This window comes from Eleutherodactylus coqui, chromosome 1 (assembly GCF_035609145.1).
Source record: "Eleutherodactylus coqui strain aEleCoq1 chromosome 1, aEleCoq1.hap1, whole genome shotgun sequence".
Classification (NCBI taxonomy): domain Eukaryota; kingdom Metazoa; phylum Chordata; class Amphibia; order Anura; family Eleutherodactylidae; genus Eleutherodactylus; species Eleutherodactylus coqui.
This window is the reverse complement of record NC_089837.1, coordinates 188,887,072-188,912,329: the sequence shown is the minus strand read 5'-3', so window position 1 is coordinate 188,912,329 and position 25,258 is coordinate 188,887,072. Positions and strand designations below refer to the sequence as shown.

At 44.3% G+C, this 25,258-nt stretch overlaps 1 protein-coding gene across 1 annotated transcript; it reads left to right on the top strand.

The window, feature by feature from the left end:
- The first annotated feature begins 4,067 nt into the window (after window positions 1-4,067).
- LOC136628703 (nicotinamide N-methyltransferase-like) lies at window positions 4,068-14,493 on the top strand. Its single transcript, XM_066604809.1, has 3 exons — window positions 4,068-4,250; window positions 11,381-11,588; window positions 13,426-14,493. Exons 1-3 carry the CDS (start codon window positions 4,103-4,105, stop codon window positions 13,859-13,861), a joined length of 792 nt encoding a protein of 263 aa, XP_066460906.1. The 5' UTR covers window positions 4,068-4,102; the 3' UTR covers window positions 13,862-14,493.
- Window positions 14,494-25,258: the final 10,765 nt, after the last annotated feature.

Genomic DNA, 25,258 nt, shown 5'->3' with positions numbered 1-25,258 from the left:
CTAAACAATACGTAGGCTGCACCCGCGGATGGAAGCATCGTTCTCTATCACCATCCAAAACGGGGACCTTTTTGCTTCATCAATCTGTGTATAATATTCATCCTCCTCCTGAAACCTGAGGTAATCACTCCGAACGTGCAATTTTTCTTAGGCACATAAGGCTCAGTCATATAATTTTTCTAAACAATTTTTATACGTTTCAATGCTCATTAAAGCGTTGAAACTTTCACCTCAACCAATTTTTATTTTAACTGGGCTGCCTCCAGGCCTAGTTACCAATTAAGCCACATAAACCAAAGCGATTAATGGGTGTCACCTGCCCTCTCGGTTGGGCATGGGCAATTTTTCTCAGGTACATTAGTACTGTTGGTACACCAATTTTTGTGGGCCCTCGCCTACAGTGTAATCCAATTAATTTTTTGCCCACCTGCATTAAACATGACATTACTACCTCAGCTGTGATGGGCAATGCAATGGGATATATGTATGTACCGCCGGTGGCTTCCTGGCACCCACCCATGCTGTGGGTCCACTGGGAGTTGTAAATGCATCTGTTTCCACTTCTAAAGAGCCCCAGTCTGACTGGGGTATGCAGTGTGGGCCGAAGCCCACCTGCATTAAGCACGACATTACATCAGCTGTGATGGGCACTGCAATGGGATATATTTATGTACCGCCGGTGGGTTCCAGGGAGCCACCCATGCTGTGGGTGCACACGGAATTCCCATTGCGGAGTTGTACCTGCCTGTGACTATATATAAAAAAACGCTGTCTGACTGGGGCATGCAGACACCTTGACAGAATGAATAGTGTGTGGCACATAATTTCCCCATTGCTATGCCCACGTGTGCAGCTCCAGATGGAGGTGGCACAGGATTGGATTTCTCATTGCTTCTGTACAGCATTGTGGGCTATCGCCCCGCCCCTTTTAAAGAGGGTCGCTGCCTAGCCGTGCCAACCCTCTGCAGTGTGTGCCTGCTTTTCCTGTGGCAGACGCACTTATAAATAGACATGAGGGTGGCGTGACATGAGGGCAGCTGAAGGCTGGGCAGGGACAGTTTGGTGTGCGCTGTGGACACTGGGTCGTGGGGGGGGGGGGATTTGGCAGCATGTAACCCAGGAGAAGTGGCAGCGGAGTGTCATGCAGGCAGTGATTGTGCTTTGTTGGAGGTAGTGTGGTGCTTAGCTAAGGGATGCATTGCTAATGAGGTCTTTTCAGATGTAAAAGTTGTTGGGGGGGGGGCCCACTCTTGCTGCTATTGTGGCTTAATAGTGGGACCTGGGAACTTCATATGCAGCCCAACATGTAGCCCCTCGCCTGCCCTATCCGTTTCTGTGTCGTTCCCATCACTTTCTTGAATTGTCCCGATTTTCACAAATGAAAACCTTAGCGAGCATCGGCGATATACAAAAATGCTCGGGTCGCCCATTGACTTCAATGGGGTTCGTTACTCGAAACAAACCCTCGAGCATCGCGAAAAATTCGTCTCGAGTAACGAGCACCCGAGCATTTTGGTTCTCGCTCATCTCTAGTTATGTGTATTGCAAGGCTGCAGCATGTAAGAGGTTAATGTCTGAGAGTGGCTGGGATATGTCTGGAAAATGTTACAAGTTTGTCTAGTCCCGTGATGTTGCCCTACATATGTGTTTGCAAGGAGTGAGTCTGAGAGAGTCAATTTCTTCTGTGTGCAGTGCATTCTATTCTTCTGGGGTCCTGGAGAGAGAGTGCCAGCCAGATGGAGGTACTTTCAACTCTCATGTGGTGTAGAGAATGGAAGCTGAAGAGAGGTATCCTGATGTCCCATATTCCAGGATCCCTATTTAAAGTGTGAATTGAGAAAGGAGCTGCCATGCAGAGTCCAAACTACTAATCTCAAGTGAGTGGCTGCGTAGTGTTGTGTCTCCCTCCAGTGTTCTCCTATGTCCCAGAGTGTGTGTGTCCAGGAGCGGAGTCATACAGAAAGCTCAACTGTAGACCTGGTTTCACCCTGTGTCCTCCTCCCTGACAGTCTTCTAAACTGTCTTCCTGCACTGGTGTTCGAAGCTGTATTTTGTGCAAACAAGAAGTAAAAGTTCCAGTCACTGTCCATTCCCAGTGATTAAGTTACCTAAAGTAAACACTGCATGGATTATTTCTACCGCCAGAGAATTAACGATGTCAAGGAATGGTGGTGTCACGAGTGACAACTTCTATCTTCAGTCCATTACACATATACAGGTAACTTTTGTCCCAGCGTTGCTTGGAAGAGGCCTAGCGTTGCCTTGGCTCAGGCCATACGCATCCCTCTGGGGAAGAGTTTGGTAGAGCCACCATGACATGTGCCATCTCTACCCTACCAGCCCCTCAGTGTTGTGTCTCAGTCACCTGCAGGACACCACAGTCTGCACCCCAGAAGTGAACCACACTGATCAGTACATTGGTGAGTAACATGGTCATTTTTCTGTGATTCAGTACCATAGAACCTAAAACAAAGCATCTTTGCTGAAGTGGAATTGATAACAGAGGAAATGCTGTGATGTGTCTGACCACAGCTGGGCTACCAATTTGACATCTAGTGTGTCACTAATGGTTCCCACGCTGAACATCTGTAAGGTGCATTAAAAATGTAAAGAGCTTTTTTATCTTTTAATATGATTCTGGTTTTTGTTTGTCATATGTGAATAAATCAGTTTTAGGGCTCCTGCACACTGGCGTTTTTCTTGCATGTTTTTTTTCACGCAATATCGCTGCGTTTTTTCACGCGATTTTGAATGGGACTTTCTAATATTAAAAACGCATCACACAAAAATTGCAAAGCACAAACTTGCGATGCATTTTTAACATTAGAAAGTCCCATTGACAATCGCGTGAAACAAATGCAGCAATATTGCATGTAAAAAACGTGCAAGAAAAACATAAGTGTGCAGGAGCCCTTACTGTACATCTGTGTGATTCTTTTTGAATAAACTTGTATTATATAAATTGATGCCTCAGTATTTTTTTTCATACTGTAATTTGATTACTCACTTGGCTTTTACTTCAGATAGGCCTATCCTGGACCCTAGAAAGCTTTCCCAAGCAAATGTCATGAAAACACAATACTCATACTTAGTGACACCTATGCCAGATTCAAAGCAATTAATGAAGGAATAATGAAAAACACCCACTCTTGGGCAGCGTTTGCTGAAACCCCACCCCTTTGCAGTACAGTTTGTTGGATTCTCTTGCCAACATTGAGAATGTTGGAAAATATGCTTTCTGGGCCTAAGCTAAGCCTTACTAGGGTAAAGTCCCAGTGAAGTAACTCTAAGGAGAAAATCTGACAGAAATTGGCGGCCAATTTAAAATCTGCACCACAGCTTAATTTCTATGCGGATATTTATTTGCAGCATGTGAATGAGATTTGTTAAAGGGATTCTGCCACCAGGTTCATGAAGATTGACTCGGAGATAGGCTGAGCCAGTTTCTCCCTGCCTACAGCATGTAGGGTGACAGTTGTCTTCCTATACACAAACGGAGAGCGGTTTAAGTTTGCATCATGCGGAAGAGGACATGCTGGCATGGCCCAACTCTGCTCCGAGACAAACTTCATGAACATGGTGACAGAATACCTTTTCTGGTACTGTCGTGTTCATTATATGTGACCATAGCCTAAAAATTAATGATAGGTGCCAGAGGCATAACGTGAAGCTTCTGGGCCCAATACAAAATCTGTAACGGGGCCCCCAACTATAATGCTTTATTCATAGTACTGGGCTCCCTATATGGAACAGGCTCCTGGGTCCGGGTGCAACCACATCCTCTGCATCCCCTATAGTTACTCCCCTGATGGGGGCTACTTCACTGCTGCAAACTTATTTATGCTCCTGCTATGTGAGACACATTCCTGCATGCCAAACCTCATTTACTTGAGCTGCTGATCAACAGTCAATAAAATGTCACACGCAAGTGAGTAGCAAATAGAAATATACACAGAAATATTTATCTTAGTACCATGTGTATTAGCACAGTTAGCCTTATGATATTCTAATATTGTTAATCATGAGATTCAAATTGTTTATTTTTACATATATAAGTGTGACAGCAGAAGCCAACATCCACAGTGAATTCCGACTAGCAAGAATGGCTTGTAGCACTCACAAGCATTATCATGATGAAGAATTTGATCCCAAATTGCTTCTTGAGACTTACTTTTCTCATGGAAATGTCCCTATAATAGAGGAAAGCGTCATACATCCAGTAAGAGTACTGCATGAACTGTTTTGTTCAGGTATCTATGCATTTCTCTTTTTTAAATAGCCGTATAAAAATGATTGATTTCTTTTAGTTTTGTTATAATGAAAAAAATCATATTGTACATAGTTTTCACTCATTAGCTTATAAGGACATAGCTTTACCTATTAAAATTGGTAATATAAAATAGTTAAAGCAAAGCTAAATAAACAGAATGTTTACTTAGTTCTAAATAAAAGTTGTTTAAACATTATTTAGTACATTGTATATTGTCTGCATAAATTCAAGGTATTCCCCAGGTCATGGTCTCCAGGATAGTTTTCAGTTGGTGATAACTATGCCAGAGGAGCAAGCATTCAAAGGAAAGGTTTATGTACAGTCACAGCTGAAAGTCATATGGCAGCAGTACTAGGGAGCAGAATACAAGAGATGAAGTCACAAAGATAGCATTAGGGTCGGAATTGGAAGTCAGCAACCAAAACACTAAAAAAAAGTGCATACAAAATTCAGAAACTGAGCAAAGGGTATGATTCAGGAACATTCAAAGAATATATATGGATAATAGGATACCTGTAAAAGTATGATATATTGCAATACTGACATATTGCAGTATGTAGTGCAAGCGATCAAAGAATTACAGCTTCAAGTCCCCTACTGGGACTAAAAATGAAAAATAGGTGCAATAAAATTTTTACAATTAAAAAATACTTGATATTTTCATATTAATCTTTACTATGTAGTAAAACAGAAACTGTAAACTCTGTATCACTATAATTATACTGATCTGCAGAATAAAGTGCACATTTTTACTTAGATTTTTACAGCATTTTACACATGGTGAAAACTAAACCCACCAAAATGATGCAATGGTATTTCTTTCATTTCACTTCATTTTAAAATTAAGCTCTCATGAAAGCAATCCAAAACAATATGGCAACATACTAGTAAAATCCTTAACAGACTGTAAAACACATCACAACCACTAGGTGGCCACATACACACGGATATAGGATGGGAAACTTATTACACAATATCGAAATATTATGCTTTTTAATAGTTGGTCATCTTGTGCAACATATCTTGCAAAAATATTGAGTCAACAGTAAAGGTAAGGACTGGCACATTTGTACCTAAGAAATAAGTTTATATAAATGCAGGGTTTATATCCTAAAAGTGATATCTGCTGGAAACGTTGGCTGCTGTGGCAACGAAACACGTATGTTCAAGAGTCAGAATTGCAGAGGGAAAGCAGAGCAGAGCAGTGGTAAAACTGTACCGTGTGTATTGAGTGCACAATTTATGAAAACTTTTTAGTTAATTAGAACTTCAAGCATTTTTTGGAAACTTAGACCACATGCACAAAATTAAATAACTGGCTGTATTGTACAGAGCCATAAGAGCACACCAATAGAGATGGTTGAGGGTCTTAAGACATCTAAATGTTTCAAAATTCATACAGAGGCATACGGACATTTTTTTTTCCTGTCTGCTATCTGTGTCTGCCGCCTTCTTGTTATTCTGGGCTGACACAGGCTTTGCTCTGCTTCTGCTGTTTTAATGTACTCTTTGTTCCATTTTATATCAACAATGAGGGAGTTAACCCCTCTCAATGCTCACAGCCCAGCTGCAGCTTAAATAGCAATTACCTTTCTATTTAAGTTAGTTGGGGACCCTCCCTCTTTGCCTCAGAATTAATAAGTGTTTGGTATGTGTTTGTCTCTAACACTCAGCATTTCTAGGTTGCCTGTTTCAGATCAGTTTTATCTGTTTGATCCTGTACCTGTATCTGTTTATTTTGTATGTTCTTTGCCTTATGCTTTAGCCTGTGTGAGTCTGTCCAGTCTGTGCATCATTCCTGTTTCTGTGGTAGTCAGTACTGTTCTGTGCTTTGTGTACACTGTCTCTGTTTCCTGTCAAGGATAGTCAACCCCAAGGTTCCAGTGCGGGGCCGTTCTTATCAGGAAGCCTACCCCGTTTATAGGTCATCCCATCTTCCTTCTTAGCTAAGGGCAAGTTATCCATCCAGGATTTCCCTGCTTCGGTACCTCTGACCACTGGGGTCAGCTGCCAGCCATACCTGGTCTGGTCTAAAAGCCAGGTTTGGTTGGTTAGTACAGTGGGTTAACAACCAGAGCCCTGGCACTGTCGAATTCCATGCAAATTCATAAGAACAATTTAGGCATACTCCATCATATCCTGTATTACAGATCTATTCTATCTTAGAAGCATTGCTTCAGTGTACATACTTCAATTTTGTTCTAGTATGAAGTTTCTTCATTATTTTTTCAATAGTTTCTTAGCAACTATACATCTTCTCAGATCCATAATGTCAAGTGGTAATCTAGTATTGGTAGAATGGATAGAAACACGTATTTCTTTTTACCAGATCAGTGAAAATAGAACCTGGGACACTGAAGCAGTGAAGCATTAAAAATCTGGAAGACTTCATGGAGTAGCTTTGGAGTCCCTCAAGTCTATTGTCCAAAACAAGTTTGAAATGCAGAGGGTGTCTATTTACTTCAAGGCAGCAGGAGTGGAGATGTGCAGGCACAAGATGCTCCTGGCCACGTGCCACCAGGAACCTGGGGGGCGGGGGAGGGGGTTAGCGCAGGCAGCCAAGAGATCATAGCACTTTACTGGGGCTGCAACCTCGAGCATGGCTGTTGGTCCTAGCTTGCTTAGCAGAGCACATAAACAGGATGTTTTAGATAGCGAGGTGGTGTCTAGTTGGCAGCAGAAGATATGGTAGCTGATTAAATTAGGAATGATAACAGGACCCTTGGATGGTAGAAAGGAGTCTTGGGCAGCTAAGCTAACAGTCGGTGGTCCAGGGGGTGGGCCTGCTGTGTTATTGGTGATAGATTCTGTGAAATGGGTTGCTGAACTCTAGTCGTTTTCTAGACGGGAACATTTCAGCAGTGGTGAGAGTATGTCATCCTCTAGAGTGCCTTTTTCCTACTGTTTCTATGTGGAGATAGATGAGGACCAGTGGGAGGGAAATCACAGGTCATGCACACAGATACTGAGTCCTGAAAGGAAAAGTGACATGTTATCCTCGGGCCACATCGTACTTTGGTCCGGGAGGCTCCAACACCCAGAGAATGAGGATTGTCCTCCAGGGTGCCAGCCGTGAGCGACAGCTCACCTAGTTGCCATCAGCTCCAACATCAGGAACATAGTTTTATTCGCAGGCACCATAGTCAGAGATTTCTGGGCGTAAACCTGTGTGGGGCATGATGGCAAAGTGAGGTCGGGAGTGGGGCAATTATGTTATTATTGTTGATATTGGCTTGTCATGTGAAGTGTTTTTAAAAAGTGCAGTTACTTTTTAAGTCTTGGTCTGGGGTAGGGTCTCCATGTATTGGACTTGTGCTGCCATCACATGACCCAGATATTTGATCAGATTTAAATTTGGAGGATAATTGAACATCTCAAAGCTTTTGTTTCTCAAACCTGATGGAAGAGGCCACTGTCATTAGGCAACACTACTGCTATGCAGGGGTGTATTTGGTTCAACTATGTTTAGGTAGGCAGTATGTCAAAATTACATTCACATGAATGCCAGGACCAGCATAGTACCCAGCAAAACATTGCCCAGAACATCACACAATCTCCACCAGCTTGCTTTCTTCCACTACATATTGTTGCCATATCTTCCCAGGCAAGTGATGCACAAGAATCTGGCTATCTAGATAATGAAAATAAAGCATAATTTTTCAAATTAGGCCACCTTATTTTGTCCGCATTGTAGGCATGTCAAGAAGTAGACAGGGGTCATAAGTGGCACAGTGATGAGTCTGAGACTACACATCCCCATATGACTGTAATGTACTTTGTGTTCTGACCCTATGGTATCATAATTAACACTCCTTTTCACAGCTACTCCTTGTACATCACTTTTAACTACATCATTGTTTTTTTCTTTAAGTGATCCATCAATGGCTCATTAGTAATCAGAAGTTTTGCTAGAGTTTTAAAATATCCAGAACACAAGTCTCAAGGCTTCCCCAAGAAAGAAAAAAATATATATAACTATATCCATATCCATCTAGATAGAGATACGGTTTCCACCGCGTATCATGCGTGTGTTGCATGCACACATGATACGAAGTGAATTGAGTCAATAAAAAAGTCCATGGACTGCGGTATATATGCAAGAGAAATAAATCACAGCATGCTCTTTTTCTCTGCGTACCATACAATCTGAGCCCTGTACACTTGTATGGGCTGCATATGATATGCTGCCCAAACGCAATACATTTATTCCATACACATTGTCACTCTGAACAGAGCAGGAAAAAAAAATCCCACTGTGCATACACAGGCATGCATAGTGCCACACGAAGCCATATGCAGTTCAGGCAGCGTGCATGGCTGGAAAATGTGTGAAATGCTGGTGGTCTCTCACAGCGTTATACGCTTACGGCTGTGGCATTGAGCCCTTAGTCATCAATAAGGCGGCTCAGTTCTAGTATACCTCTAATAGTGAAGTCTGCATGTAATGGTCAGATGCCAGCACAATGATAGTGATTACCGTGCAGTTACCTACAGTGATCGCTAGTGACGGTCACTTTCAGTTTTCATCTCTAGCCTTCCAGGCCACCATTAGGGAAGAATTCAGAACAGACATGTTTGGCTACATGGTTTCCCAACACAGCCACACACTGCTAACAATTCCCTCCTTCTGCTCTTTAACCCATTAAGGACATGGCTTATTTTGGCTATAAGGATGCAATGATTTTTGGGGGTTTCTCATCTACACTTTTCAAAAGCCATAGCTTTTATATTTTTCCATCAACATGGCGGTATGAGGGCTTGTTTTCTGTGTGGTAAACTGTACTTTTTATTGGTATATTTTGTATGTACATAAAATGCATTGTAAAACTTTTATTTACTTTTTTTTTATAGGCCTGGGAGAGAAAATACACCAATTCTGCCATGTTTTACAACACTAATCATGCAGCATAAATGGCATGATACATTTTTCTGTGGGTCGGCATTATTACAATGATACAATCTCACAGAACACTCTTCGTTGTCCTCCCCCTGCAGTGACCCAGAGGGTCTGCTCGGGGCACGAGGACCACGCAGAGGAGTTGGGAGGGTAAAACTGTCATGGGTCATAACGGCACTCAGCAGTCTACCTCCCAGAGGGCTACACGCGACCTCAGCCCAAGTGCCACTAGGCCATATCGCCACATCCAGACAACCCTAGGATAGAGATGGCCAATAAACATTTACAGAGATTTTTAGATTGTCATAGGTGACGCCATCATTCCTTTCCCACCGGTAAAGGACGTCAGCGGTAATAAGCAGAGTCCACACACTTTTAACCTTAGTACCTCAGTCCCTGAGAACGGTCAGGTCGTGGTAAAACTTTACTGTAATCACTGGAACACTTCACAAAGTACAGTAAGACACTTATGCAGGCAATCCAGAGAAGTTTGATCTGGGAAGAACTCAGGATGATGCTGGACCTACAATCCTTAGGACTTGTACAGAACCACTCCTGGAAGGGGTATACTCAGGATGACACCGGCCCGACAGTCCTAGTTATCTGTCCGGGACTGCTTCTGGAAAAAGGGAAGGGGCAGACTCTCCACAGATATGCTCTGGACATAGTACCTCTGCATCGTAGTCTGGGCTAGCCTTTGTACTCACTCTCTCTCACACTCTCTCCTCATTCGCTACTGGCTCTTTGCATTGATGTCCTGAAGATAACTTTCTTCTTCTATTCTCTTCACCACATGAGGGTTAAAGGTATCCTCATGTGGCTGGCACTCAGAAGAATTCCTGATGACCAAACACTGAAGAAGAATTAGACACCCGTTATCACACTTAATCACTCATATTTATGGACTCCAAACATACCACATGACATGGGATGGATACATTCACAGACATTAACTCTTCATCCACTGCAGCTGTGCAATATACATAACAAATGACAAGACAGTTTCTGCACAGTGCATCTACACAAGACATTACATGTATGGCATTTATGGTGGGGCCAATAATATACATTCTGGGCCACTACACCCCCACTCCCCATCACACATCGCCCCTCGTTTTCCTCCCCCCACTTCCCATCACACAGAACACCCCCAATTTCCCCCACCACTCTCCATCATACAGGATGCCCCTCAACACACAGGATGCTCCTCGTTCTACTCCCCACACTCTCCATCACACAGGACACCCCTTGCCCCCCCCCCACTCCCCATCACACAGGATGCCCCTTGTTCTCCTCCCCACTCTCCCCATCATACCGAACACTCCTCATTCTCCCCCCCCCCCCCCATCACACAGGACGTTCTGCTCACTAACCACAGAATTACTTTCACTAGGGTCTCTGCATGGGCCGGCACCTTCTCCTGCACACGAGCGCTACCTCCCAGACCTCCGCTCAGTCTCCTCCCCTCTGATGATCTCAGTGCAGGAGAAAAAGATGGGGAGGAGTCTGGGAGGAAGCGCTGGTGTGCAGGAGAAGCTGCCAGCCTGTGTAGAGACCTTAGTCAAAGTAACTCTGCGATCAATCAGCATGTGGAAAGGAGGCCATCTGGGCCCCCCTGGCTTAGGGGCTGGGTCGCAATCGTGACCCCTGCATGTACACCAGTGTGCAGTTACAAGAGTATATCTATTTCCATATGCTACACAGTGGTGCATAAAACAATGAGGGGACTCTATCTGGGTGTGAAAGGTACCTAGAATATTTTAAGCAGATCATACCTTCAGCCACTCTTTACCATTCACAAAATGACTGTCAGCAGTAACAAGAAAAAAATACAGGTTATAATGAATTGTTCTTCGTGTACTTAATACGTGTACTTCAGAAGAAGAGAACCTTGAAAAGCCATCTTGTCTGTTTCTTGTGTATTCTTCTCTGGCACATCGTATATACAATTAGGCAGACCTGATACATAAGGCTACGATACCCTATCAGTATCACCTAAATTAAGTTATTATGCCAACATAGGTTTTTAACATTTTTTTCTTCTATGGTGTTCTAAAAGTTAATAAGTTATGTTTTATCAACCCCTACATTTATGGAGGAAACGTAGTTGGCTTGGTTTGGCTTTTGGGCATTTTGTTATTTTGTATAATTTTTCTGCCTGGTTCCACTGGGTCTTTTTGCTTATTTCTTATCTGTTTTATTCTCCACCACAGGAAAAGTAAAAGGAGACACTTTACTTGATATAAACCTAGGAGGAGCAATCTACCAGTTAATTTCAGCCAGCAACTGTTTTAAGGAGATGTATGTGGTGGACTTCACAGATTGTAATATAGACCACTTTAAGAAATGGCTGGAGAAGAATGAAGGGGCCACTGACTGGTCCTTTGCCTTCCAAAAAGTCTGCGAGATTGAAGGAAGCGGGTAGAGTTACTTTCCAGTTACCTTTTTGAAAACACATTTAGATATTGCACATGTAATATGCATGTAGCCATATAAATATGCATTGCAATGAAAAATATTTTCACAAAAAGACTGAGATACACATCCCTAGGGGCTCAGTCAGAGAAGTGAGTTTTTCATGCATTATAGGCCCGGGAAAAAAAAAAACAAAACACATCATGTGTAGAAACAATCACGTGACTAGGGCCATTTGCACTCACTTGTCTTATCTTTTGCAGGTGTGAATTTTTTCCGCTTCTAAAAAATGGACATGTGACTGCTTTCATTGGAGAGCATTAGTTCTTATAGTTTTGTTTTGAAAAAGCGCCTATATATATGTGAAAAATTTGCTCATCTGACTGAGCCCTAATAGTTAGGCATCATGCCTACAGGTGGATTGCATTCTGCATGCGGATTTCCGCAGTGGATGGCCTGCTCAAACTATCTTAAAAGCTTGCCGGAGATCGTGGATGCAATGGTTTTTCTGTGCAGCTGTACGCGGATGCACTGCGGATCATCCCCGCGGGAAAAATATCCGCAGCCCCACCTCCCAGCCTTTTCTCCACCTCCCTAATTGATTTTAACCTTCAAATCTGCAGTGCATCGCAATTGTATTGCAGATGCATTGCAGTTCGTCCGCACCTTTTGACTTCTATTGAACCAATTTGCATGAAATCCGCACTGAAATGCAGCATGCTGTGATTTGTTTTCCGCACGAAACGGTCTGCAAATCAAATCTGCATGCTTAAACTCAGTTGCTGATGCCAATGCTTCCCTATGGGCACTTTGATTTGTGGATCTTCTTTGTGGGTGATCCGTGCGGATTCTGCAAATCAAATCCGCCCGTAGACATGAGGCCTTATGTAGAGCCGTTCTATTAGCTACTCCTCTAAAGACACAACCTGGGGATTCTTTCCACAAAGTTCATACTCCTGGTAAGGAGCATTTTAAGGGAAAAATCACAAGACCCCCACTCCTCCCCAGGGTTTAGGCTTTAGATGTTTCCATCTAAACAGTTCCCCCCTTCCCTCCCACTCACTGGCTCTCTGCCTCTCTCCTCTGCCCCTGTCCCGCCCACTCCCATTGCAAACGCCGGAGTGGAGGAGAGATGCAGATAGCTGATGAGTGGAAGGAGGGAATTGTGTAGATAGAAGCAATATACACTCGTGTAAATAAGCCCTAAGACAAATTTTATAGTAACACAAAAAAAACAACTCTCATTAAAACATGTATTTTGGGGTGTTTTTTATGTGAAATATGCCCTCAAATTCATTTTGAGGATTTTTTGAATGAATACTTTAGTTCACTAACAATTGACTACTAAGTCACATTTAACGCTGACTGAGTAGGTAATGTACAGAAATGTTCACATGAACATTTAAAAATCACAAAGCATTTTTACATTTTATTACAAAAAATGTTTTGTGTCAATATTTTTAAAACTTTTTGTAATAGGAAAATAGTTGATCTTTTACTTTGTATAACTGCATAAAAAATACTCAGTTGTTTTAGAATTTTTTTTATTATTGTAGTGTGAATGAGCAGCTAATATAATTAAATTATGTTACTCCTGCTATGAAACACCACGAGCAAAATAACTGGAGCATCACATACTGACCAAGTCTGAGGGCCTTGTTTCTCAGATTATCCTTTTTTTCATACTTATGTCTGTTTTTTCCAATGTGATTTGCAGATATTTAGATTATAAATTTGACACCTTCAGAATGATAAATAACAGAATTGCATATTTGTATGATTGTTATCCTGAAGAAAATTCTGATATATACTTTGAAATTCTAAATGTTTTGTTTCATTTTAGAGATAAATGGCAAGAAAAAGAAGAGCAATTAAGAAAAACTATTAAAGGAATTATTAAATGGGATAACTTTGAAAATAGTTCTTTAAATCATCAACTTTTTCCAAAAGTTGATTGCGTCCTATGTCTCTGGATATTAAACGTAGTTAGTAAAACTAAGGAAGAATTCCAGAGGAACCTGAAGAAATTTGCATGCTGTCTGAAACCTGGAGGGCACCTAATACTGTTTTCAGGGGTGAATGTTACATACTACATGCTGGGGAAGCATAAGTTCTTCATTCTGTCAGTAGATAGAGATTTTATAAGGGAGTCAGTGACTAATGCAGGTTTTGTCATTGAGAAAGAGGATTACTTGTCTACGAAGGTTACCACTGACATAGTTGATTACAAAGGTATGGCAATTATCCTGGCTCGCAAACAAAGTGAATGTCCCATTTAGATGGGATAAGAGTCGTCTAAACGACTGCACGAGTGCTGATATCACCATTAAACACAGCTGAATTACAGGCTTTTTGCTCAGTGCTTCACCTTCTATGTGAAGCAAGGAGCATTTACACTCAGTGAGAATCCCAGGATTCAGTAATGTGTTTCATGCTGACAGAAAGGCAGCGATAACGAGAAGTGAATGTATAGTAAACAAATTTTTTACATTTACATAGGACGATTATTGCTCAATTTCCTCCCTTTTTAAGCAATAATCGTGCCATGTAAATGTGCCTTAAAGGAGGTCATAGACGCAAAATAATTACCTTATGTTTGATTGGTCAACAGTTACCTGCCCTGATACCGATAATTTCCGGCTAACAGCTTGTGTGGATTGCCTTTAATAAACCATAACTTTTTGAGCAGAAAATTAAATGCCTTGTGCTATAAGGTGTTGGATCTTACCTGTGCTTCAACTTCAGAAACTCTAATATACGACTATACTTCATCTAAATCATAGAGATCTAGCAATTGAAAATGAATGTCTATATTCTGTTTAACTATTTCCCAAGCATTTTTCTAAATTTCAGCTTTTAGTGACACAAATGTAATGTAATCTGTTAATAAACTAAATGCTTGTTTGCTAAATATTGCTTTTGTGTTTTTTTTCTAGATTTGAAAACTTTTTTGAAAACTTATCACTCGACTAACGTTACAACTTGTAGCATGACAATTGTGTGACAGTCATTAAAGAGTTCTAGAGATTGGTGCATACTAGAGATGAGCGAGCACCAAAATGCTCGGGTGCTCGTTACTCGAGACAAACTTTTCGCGATGCTCGAGGGTTCATTTCGAGTAACGAACCCCATTGAAGTCAATGGGCGACCCGAGCATTTTTGTATATCGCTGATGCTCGCTAAGGTTTCCATTTGTGAAAATCTGGGCAATTCAAGAAAGTGATGGGAATGACACAGCAACGGATAGGGCAGGCGAGGGGCTACATGTTGGGCTGCATCTCAAGTTCCAAGGTCCCACTATTAAGCCACAATAGCGGCAAGAGTGGGCCCCCCCACCCAACAACTTTTACTTCTGAAAAGCCCTCATTAGCAATGCATACCTTAGCTAAGCACCACACTACCTCCAACAAAGCACAATCACTGCCTGCATGACACTCCGCTGCCACTTCTCCTGGGTTACATGCTGCCCAACCCCCCCCCCCCCACGACCCAGTGTCCACAGCGCACACCAAACTGTCCCTGCCCAGCCTTCAGCTGCCCTCATGCCACGCCACCCTCATGTCTATTTATAAGTGAGTCTGCCAGAGGAAAAGCAAGCACACACTGCAGATTATTGGCACGGCTAGGCAGCGACCCTCTTTAAAAGGGGCGGGGTGATAGTCCACAATGCTGTACAGAAGCAATGAGAAATGCAATCCTGTGCCACCTCCATCTGGAGCTGCACACGTGGGCATAGCAATGGGGAACCTATGTGCCACACACTATTGATTCTGTCAAGGTGTCTGCATGCCCCAGTCAGACCGCGTTTTTTTATAAATAGTCACAGGCAGGTACAACTCCGCAATAGGAATTCCGTGTGCACCCACAGCATGGGTGGCTCCCTGGAACCCACCGGCTGTACATTAATATATCCCATTGCATTGCCCATCACAGCTGAGGTAATAATGTCATGTTTAATGCAGGTGGGCTTCGGCCCACACTGCATGCCCCAGTCAGACTGGGGTTCTTTAGAAGTGGACACATGCAGTTACAACTCCCTGTGGACCGACAGCATGGGTGGGTGCCAGGAAGCCACCGGCAGTACATTAATATATCTTATTGCATTGCCCATCACAGCTGAGGTAATAATGTCATGTTTAATGCAGGTGGGCTTCGGCTCACACTGCATGCCCCAGTCAGACCGGGGTTCTTTAGAAGTGGACACATGCAGTTACAACTCCCTGTGCACCCACAGCATGGGTGGCTCCCTGGAACCCACCGGCTGTACATAAATATATCCCATTGCATTGCCCATCAGAGCTGAGGTAATAATGTCATGTTTAATGCAGGTGGGCTTCGGCCCAGACTGCATGCCCCAGTCAGACCGGGGTTCTTTAGAGATGGACACATGCAGTGACAACGCCCTGTGCACCCACAGTATGGGTGGCTCCCTGGAACCCACCGGCTGTACATAAATATATCCCATTGCATTGCCCATCACAGCTGAGGTAATAATGTCATGTTTAATGCAGGTGGGCTTCGGCCCACACTGCATGCCCCAGTCAGACTGGGGTTCTTTAGAAGTGGACACATGCAGTTACAACTCCCTGTGGACCGACAGCATGGGTGGGTGCCAGGAAGCCACTGGCGGTACATTAATATATCCCATTGCATTGCCCATCAAAGCTGAGGTAATAATGTCATGTTTAATGCAGGTGGGCTTTGGCCCACACTGCATGCCCCTGTCAGACCGGGGTTCTTTAGAAGTGGACACATGCAGTTACAACTCCCTGTGCACCCACAGCATGGGTGGCTCCCTGGAACCCACCGGCGGTACATAAATATATCCCATTGCAGTGCCCAACACAGCTGATGTTACGTGAGCTGTAATGCAGGTGGGCAAAAAATTAATTGGATTACACTGTAGGCGAGGGCCCACAAAAATTGGTGTACCAACAGTACTAATGTACCTGAGAAAAATTGCCCATGCCCAACCAAGAGGGCAGGTGAAACCCATTAATCGCTTTGGTTAATGTGGCTTAATTGGTAACTAGGCCTGGAGGCAGCCCAGTTAAAATAAAAATTGGTTCAGGTGCACGTTTCAACGCTTTAATGAGCATTGAAACGTATAAAAATTGTTTAGAAAAATTATATGACTGAGCCTTGTGGGCCTAAGAAAAATTGCCCGTTTGGCGTGATTATGTGAGGTTTCAGGAGGAGGAGCAGGCGGAGGAGGAGGAATATTATACACAGATAGATGAAGCAAAAAGGTCCCCGTTTTGGATGGTGATAGCGAACGATGCTTCCATCCGCGGGTGCAGCCTACGTATTGTTTAGGTATCGCTGCTGTCCGCTGGTGGAGAAGAGAAGTCTGGGGAAATCCAGGCTTTGTTCATCTTGATGAGTGTAAGCCTGTCGGCACTGTCGGTTGACAGGTGGGTATGCTTATCAGTGATGATTCCCCCAGCCACACTAAACACACTCTCTGACAAGACGCTAGCCGCAGGACAAGCAAGCACCTCCAGGGCATACAGCGCGAGTTCAGGCCACGTGTCCAGCTTCGACACCCAGTAGTTGTAGGGGGCAGAGGCGTCACCGAGGATGGTCGTGTGATCGGCTACGTACTCCCTCACCATCCTTTTACAGTGCTCCCGCCAACTCAGCCTTGACTGGGGACCGGTGACACAGTCTTGCTGGGGAGCCATAAAGCTGGCAAAGGCATTGGAGAATGTTCCCCTGCCTGCGCTGTACATGCTGCCTGATCTCTGCGCCTCCCCTGCTACCTGGGCCGCGGAAATGCGCCTTCGGCCACTAGCACTGTCGGATGGGAAGTTTACCATCTGTTTGTCCACCAGCGCCCTGTGGTATAGCATCATTCTCGAACCCCTTTCCTCTTCGGGAATGAGAGTGGAAAGGCTCTCCTTATACCGTGGGTCGAGCAGTGTGTACACCCAGTAATCCGTAGTGGCCAGAATGCGTGTAACGCGAGGGTCACGAGAAAGGCATCCTAACATGAAGTCAGCCATGTGTGCCAGGGTACCTGTACGCAACACATGGCTGTCCTCACTCGGAAGATCACTTTCAGGATCCTCCTCCTCCTCCTCTGGCCATACACGCTGAAAGGATGACAGGCAAGCTGCGTCTGCACCCTCAGCAGTGGGCCAAGCTGTCTCTTCCCCCTCCTCCTCATGCTCCTCCCCCTCCTCCTCCTCCTCCTCCTCCTCAGGCCATACACGCTGAAAGGATGACAGGCAAGCAGCATCTGTCCCCTCAGCAGTGGGCCAAGCTGTCTCTTCCCCCTCCTCCTCATGCTCCTCCCCCTCCTCCTCAACGCGCTGAGATATAGACATGAGGTTGCTCTGACTATCCAGCGACATACTGTCTTCCCCCGCCTCCGTTTCCGATTCCAAAGCGTCTGCCTTTATGCTTTGCAGGGAACTTCTCAAGAGGCATAGAGGAGGAATGGTGACGCTAATGATTGCAGCATCCCCGCTCACCATCTGGGTAGACTCCTCAAAGTTTCCAAGGACCTGGCAGATGTCTGCCAACCAGGCCCACTCTTCTGTAAATAATTGAGGAGACTGACTCCCACTACGCTGCCCATGTTGGAGTAGGTATTCCACAATAGCTCTACGCTGCTCATAGAGCCTGGCCAACATGTGGAGCGTAGAGTTCCACTGTGTGGGCACGTCGCACAGCAATCGGTGCACTGGCAGATGAAACCGATGTTGCAGTGTCAGCAGGGTGGCAGCGTGCGTGTGGGACTTGCGGAAATGTGCGCAGAGCTGGCGCACCTTTCCGGGCTGGTATGACAAGTGTGGGTAGCTTTTCAGAAAGCGCTGAACCACCAAATTAAAGACATGGGCCAGGAATGGCACGTGCGTGAGGCTGCCGAGCTGCAGAGCCGCCACCAGGTTACGGCCGTTGTCACACACGACCATGCCCGGTTGGAGGCTCAGCGGCGCAAGCCAGCGGTCGGTCTGCTCTGTCAGACCCTGCAGCAGTTCGTGGGCCGTGTGCCTCTTCTCTCCTAAGCTGAGTAGTTTCAGCACAGCCTGCTGACGCTTGCCCACCGCTGTGCTGCCACGCCGCGTGACACCGACTGCTGGCGACGTGCTGCTGCTGACACATCTTGATTGCGAGACAGAGGTTGCGTAGGAGGAGGAGGAGGAGGGTGGTTTAGTGGAGGAAGCATACACCACCGCAGATACCACCACCGACCTGGGGCACGCAATTCGGGGGGTGGGTAGGACGTGAGCGGTCCCAGGCTCTGACTCTGTCCCAGCCTCCACTAAATTCACCCAATGTGCCGTCAGGGAGATATAGTGGCCCTGCCCGCCTGTGCTTGTCCACGTGTCGTTTGTTAAGTGGACCTTGGCAGTAACCGCGTTGGTGAGGGCGCGTACAATGTTGCGGGAGACGTGGTCGTGCAGGCCTGGGACGGCACATCGGGAAAAGTAGTTGCGACTGGGAACCGAGTAGCGCGGGGCCGCCACCGCCATCATGCTTTTGAAAGCCTCCGTTTCCACAAGCCTATACGGCAGCATCTCCAGGCTGATCAATTTGGCAATGTGCACGTTTAACGCTTGAGCGTGCGGGTGCGTGGCGGCGTACTTGCGCTTGCGCTCAAACAGTGGCGCTAGCGACGTCTGGACGCTGCGCTGAGAGACATTGCTGGATGAGGCCGAGGACAGCGGAGGTGAGGGTGTGGGTGCAGGCTAGGAGAGGGTAGTGCCTGTGTCCTCAGAGGGGGGTTGGATCTCAGTGGCAGGTTGGGGCACAGGGGGAGAGGCAGTGGTGCAAACCGGAGGCGGTGAACGGGCATCGTCCCACCTTGTGGTGTGCTTGGCCATCATATGCCTGCGCATGCTGGTGGTGGTGCCTCCCCAGCTGATCTTGGCGCGACAAAGGTTGCACACCACTGTTTGTCGGTCGTCAGACGTCTCTGTGAAAAACTGCCACACCGTAGAGCACCTTGACCTCTGCAGGGTGGCATGGCGCGAGGGTGCGCTTTGGGAAACAGTTGGTGGATTATTCGGTCTGGCCGTGCCTCTACTCCTGGCCACCGCACTGGCTCGGCCTGTGCCCACACCCTGACTTGGGCCTCCGCGTCCTCGCCCACGTCCACGTCCTATAGGCCTACCCTACCCCTCAGCATGGTGTATTACCAGTAGTGCAGAAACAGAACGCTGTAATTAAATGTGCCGCTTATTGGCCTGTGGTTGGAGGCTGACTTCGTTTACGGAACGCCAGGAAATAATTTGGCGCAAGCCTGCTGTAACACTTAGCTGGCTGCGTATGATTTTGTAGAACTACTACACCCAGCACAGACAGACCAAGAACACTGAGCACAGTGACAGGCAGGCCAAATAGATTTTTTGCCCAAATTTTTTAGCAAAGGCCCACTGCCTATATTCAATGAATATGTCTTCTGTCCCTGCCTCCACACTTCTGTCCCTGGAGTATGTCACAGAACTGCAGAGTGTTGCACTGTCAACTGCAACACAGCGATGATTTCAGAGCCCAGACAGAGCCAGGAAATAATTTGGCGCAAGCCTGCTGTAACACTTAGCTGGCTGCGTATGATTTTGTAGAACTACTACACCCAGCACACACAGACCCAGAACACTGAGCACAGTGACAGGCAGGCCAAATAGATTTTTGCCCAATTTTTTTTAGCAAAGGCCCACTGCCTATATTCAATCAATAATATTAATATGTCTTCTGTCCCTGCCTACGCACTTCTGTCCCTGGAGTATTACTGCAGGGCGCAATGCTCTGCACGGCCGATATACCAAAAAAAAAAAAAAAAGTGCAACACTGCAAAAAGCAGCCTCCACAGTACTGCACATGGTTAGATGTGGCCCTAAGAAGGACCGTTGGGGTTCTTGAAGCCTAAAATACTCCTAACGCTCTCCCTGCCTAAGCACTTCTGTCACTGGAGTATTACTGCAGGGCGCAATGCTCTGCACGGCCGATATACCAAAAAAAAAAAAAAATGTGCAACACTGCAAAAAGCAGCCTCCACAGTACTGCACAGGGTTAGATGTGGCCCTAAGAAGGACCGTTGGGGTTCTTGAAGCCTACAATAACTCCTAACACTCTCCCTATAGCAGCTCCAACACGATAGCACTTTCCCTCAGCTATGTCAGAATGCATCTGTGGCGAGCCGCGGGAGGGGCCGATTTTTATACTCGGGTAACACCTGATCTCGCCAGCCACTCACTGCAGGGGGGTGGTATAGGGCTTGAACGTCGCAGGGGGAAGTTGTAATGCCTTCCCTGTCTTTCAATTGGCCAGAAAAGTGCGCTAACGTCTCAGAGATGAAAGTGAAAGTAACCCGAACATTGCGTGGTACTCGTTACGAGTAATGAGCATCTCGAACACGCTAATACTCGAACGAGTATCAAGCTCGGACGAGTACGTTCACTCATCTCTAGTGCACACCAATGGGAAAACCAGAGGTGGGTGGCTGCTGACTTTCCCTATGAAAGTACCAACTTATTCTTCCCTGAAGTAATAAGTTGCATCAAGAAAAAGGACATTTATATAGTCCAGCTATAAGAAATAATATATGGGAAAAACTCTTTCCTACTCTTATGTCTGTGCAGGCTGTAGGACCTGCACGAATGCAACCAATTTTATGACAGGAGAAGGGAAAAAGAGTTGGGATCAGAAATGGAAAGAATATGCACTTGAACAGACAACAAAACATCTACCAAACGTGCATACAAACAAGCACATAGGCAAGATGGCAAAATACTTACCAAATATACTACAACTCAGAAAACAGATGGTAATATGAATAAGTATGCACAAGGTACTGGCTTGTATTTTGGCCAGAATATGTAAGCTCACTAGCCCAGGTCAAGGATTATGAGTCCCCGCTCTAATAAGAGAATTTACCCCGACAGGAGAATCAGAGACTATTTGCGCACCTTTACAGCTATGATTCTAAAATATAACCTTTATTGTCTACATTAAAATGAACTAGGCTAAAAGACATACAAACGCAAAAATTCACTCCTGCAAATTGACCCCTCAAAATAACTTTAGGATTGTATAGTCTCAATCAGACTATTCATATGCCTAGAAGAGCCCAAAGATATGGCAAAATCAGGCCTCTTCTAGAACACAAAATGGTATATACTGGTCATCAATTCTCAGACCCAGGTGAATCTATTTGCAGTATCTTAGGTCAATGACTCAACCGGCCCAAGAGTAACACTAATATAAAGAGTGTAAGGACTAAAGCGGTATTAATGATTCGTAATTCGTGGTTCAAAGTGGTGCGAATGATTCGTGGTTCTTGGTTCAACGCGTTTCAGCCGTTTGATCGGCTCATCAGAAACCTATCGTCAACCCATTTCTTAGTGACCTCTGATAAGGTGATCCACATAAGGTAGCCGCACTTATAAAAAATATCAGCCAACTGAATACCCGTATGAATAGGGCAATATGCGTAGAGTAGCCGTACTAATGTAAAAATCACAGCCAACACCGTACCTGTATCAATAATTGCTAGCACCACAAAAATAAAGGTGTACTACGCTATCTGACCCTGTAGGTGATCATCCCAATAGGGATGACCCATGCTGGGACCTAAGGGCCTGGCTCACCCTAGATGGTAACAGGCAGGAACACCAGACAAGGGAAATCCAACATACACACTGAGCAGGACCCTGTCACACAAAGTCTGCTCACCTCATAGACAGAAGGAAACCCCACTTAGAACATCATGTATGCATAGATAAAACAGGAGCTACTTCCAAGCATCCACATACCACGAAAAGGGCAATAGCGTCAGACACAAATCTGACATAAAAGGACATAGTGTCAGATATCACCCACCTGACAACATACAGGACATCAGATGTCTGGAGACTGCACCTGATAAAAGAGAGGGGGCCAAATAACATGCAGACAGGAGGATCTGATGTGCAGACTATCCTCTGGCAAGGTGGGGAAAGCAACACAAACTAGCAGTATGCATGACTCAAAGTACTGAGAGGCAATGATAAATGACCTGTACCATTTAGTAAGATGGGCTGGTATTTATGTGCACAAACTGATAGAGAACTCCACACCATCAGCCAACCAAGTCAACCACACCTGCAACAGTGTGCTCCTGAAAATCCATAGAACTACAGATCCCAGGAGCACAACGTGACAAGTACATATTGAAAATGTATAAAACAAAAAAGCATTTTTCAACATTAATGTCATTCAGCTGAGAGCTGCCCCTGATTGGTCCCTGCGCTGAGTCAATCAGAGCCAGCACTCACTCATCCATTCATGAATTCATGAATGGGTGTGAATGAGAGCTGCCTCTGATTGGTGAGGCTGTGACCAATCAGAGGAAGCTCATTCAGCAGTCGGGGATTTTAAATCCCCGGCTGCTGAATACTACTCAGAGCAGTTCAGGAGAACTGCCGGCCAGACGCGGCTGAACTCCGGCTGCAGCGGAAAGGTGAGTATACATTTTTTTTTATTTTTACACATTTTAGGATGATTTTCAGGTAAGGGCTTATATTTTTAAGCCCTTCCCGAAAATTCACCCCGTGCTCGCCGGCAGCCCATTGCTTTCAATGGAGCCGGCTGTATTGCCGGCTCCATTGAATTCAATGGGCTAACATCGTTCTTCTCTGCCACAGCTGTTACAGCTGTGGCAGAGGAGAACGATCTTTATGCTGACAGTGCAGGGGGGGTGGGGTCTCACTCTTGCCACTATTGTGGCTTAATAGTGAGACCTCGGAGCCCGAAATGCAGCCCTGCATGTTGCTCCTCGCCTGCCCTATCCATTTCTGTGTTTTATACATGACTTTGGTGATTTGGTAAGATTTTTACAAATGAAAACCTTAGTGGAGCACCAGTCATATACAAAAATGCTCGAGTCGCCCATTGACTTCAATGGGGTTCGTTACTCGAAACGAACTCTCGAACATCACTGAAAGTTTGACTCGAGTAACGAGCACTCGAGCATTTTGGTGCTCGCTCATCTCTAATCATTACTATTTATTCACAATTTGGTGGTGTTATGTAGACCCAAAAGAGTGGTGTCACATGACCGGGTTTGAATTGGGAATCCAAAATCATCACCTACACAGATGATCTGTGGTATTCAAACTATAGAACATACGCATGTCCATTTACATGAGCGGACAACGATGTTTTATTTTACTGTGGATTCCGCAAGGACGGCTTCCATTGAAGTCAATAGAAGCCGTCCGACCCATGGCCCATCCACAATTGACATGGCGGATAGGTTGGGGGTACCCATGCATTGCTAGGCGATTTCTATTTATGGTGTTTATTATCTGACAGGCAATGCTATATTTATCCTCTACATTCATTTGTGTCATAGTAGGTTGAGTATGATCCTTCCTTCTATGTATTAATGGTATTATGGTATCAGGATTTTTTGGCATTTGATTTGTTAATAAGGGTTAATTTTTAATTGTTGTAATAAAAAATATATATATTTTTTCTTCTTTCCAATGATTTTTATTAGTATTTTCAATAATTTAACACACGTGTAATTATGGTTGTGGACATCAGTATTAATTACAAAGGATAGATTATAAATTCTTATACAGCATATGGTCCGAGTATGCAGATAATTTACATAAATTTAATTATAGCCTGTAATGCTCGGATTACTTTATTAATAACATTGTTAACCCTTTAGTGAACAGGCTTTTTTGCTTTTTTCCATTTTTGTTTTTTCCTACTCCCTTTTAAAAAATCGTAGCTCCTTTATTTATCCATCGACGTCGCTGTATGAGGGCTTGTTTTTTGCGGGACGAGTTGTATTTTTCAATGGCACTATTTATTGTACCATATAATGTACTGAAAAACTTTTTAAAAATTCTTAGCAGAGAGAAATGGGAAAAAAAACGACATTCCACCATCTTTCGGTGCGTCCTGTTTCTACGGCGCACAAACTACAACAAAAACGACCGATATTTTTATTCTATGGGTCAGTATGATTACTACGATACCAAACTTATATAGTTTTTTTTTTGCTGTAGTACTTGTATTTTTTTTTTAAGATATTTAATTTTTTTTAATTATTTTCTGCGGTCATTTTGTGTGCGCAATAACTTTTTTAGTTTTCTGTCGACGTAGTTGTTTGAGAGCTCAATTTTTGCGGGATGTCCTGTAGTTTCCGATAGTATTAATTTGGAATACATACAACTTTTTGATCGCTTTTTATTGCATTTTTTCTGGAAGACAGGGTAACTAAAAAAGTGTATTTCTAGCATTCTGTATTTTTTTTTTCGGATGACTTTCACCGTGCAGGAAAAATAATGCACTACTTTTTTTGGCCAAGTCTTCCAATTCTTTTTTGAGCTTATTTACTAGTGGCTCTAAATTGGATGATATGATCTTTGTTTTAGATTGGCATATTTTAATTCCTAAATAAGGGATTTCTGTATGCCACTGAAAAGGGAATTCTTTTTGAATGTTTAGTTTTAATTTCTTGTCTACATTGATTCCTAATATTTGTGACGTGTCTGAGTTCAATTTGTAGTAAGAAACGCTGCTAAACTGTGATATGCATTCTCGTATCTTTCTCAAGGAGTTTAAGGGGTCGCTTAGGGTTAGAATGATATCATCGGCAAAGAGTCCGATTTTATGTTGGCGTGAACTAGCTGGTATTCCTCTGATTTTGGTGGCTAACCTAATTGACTCTG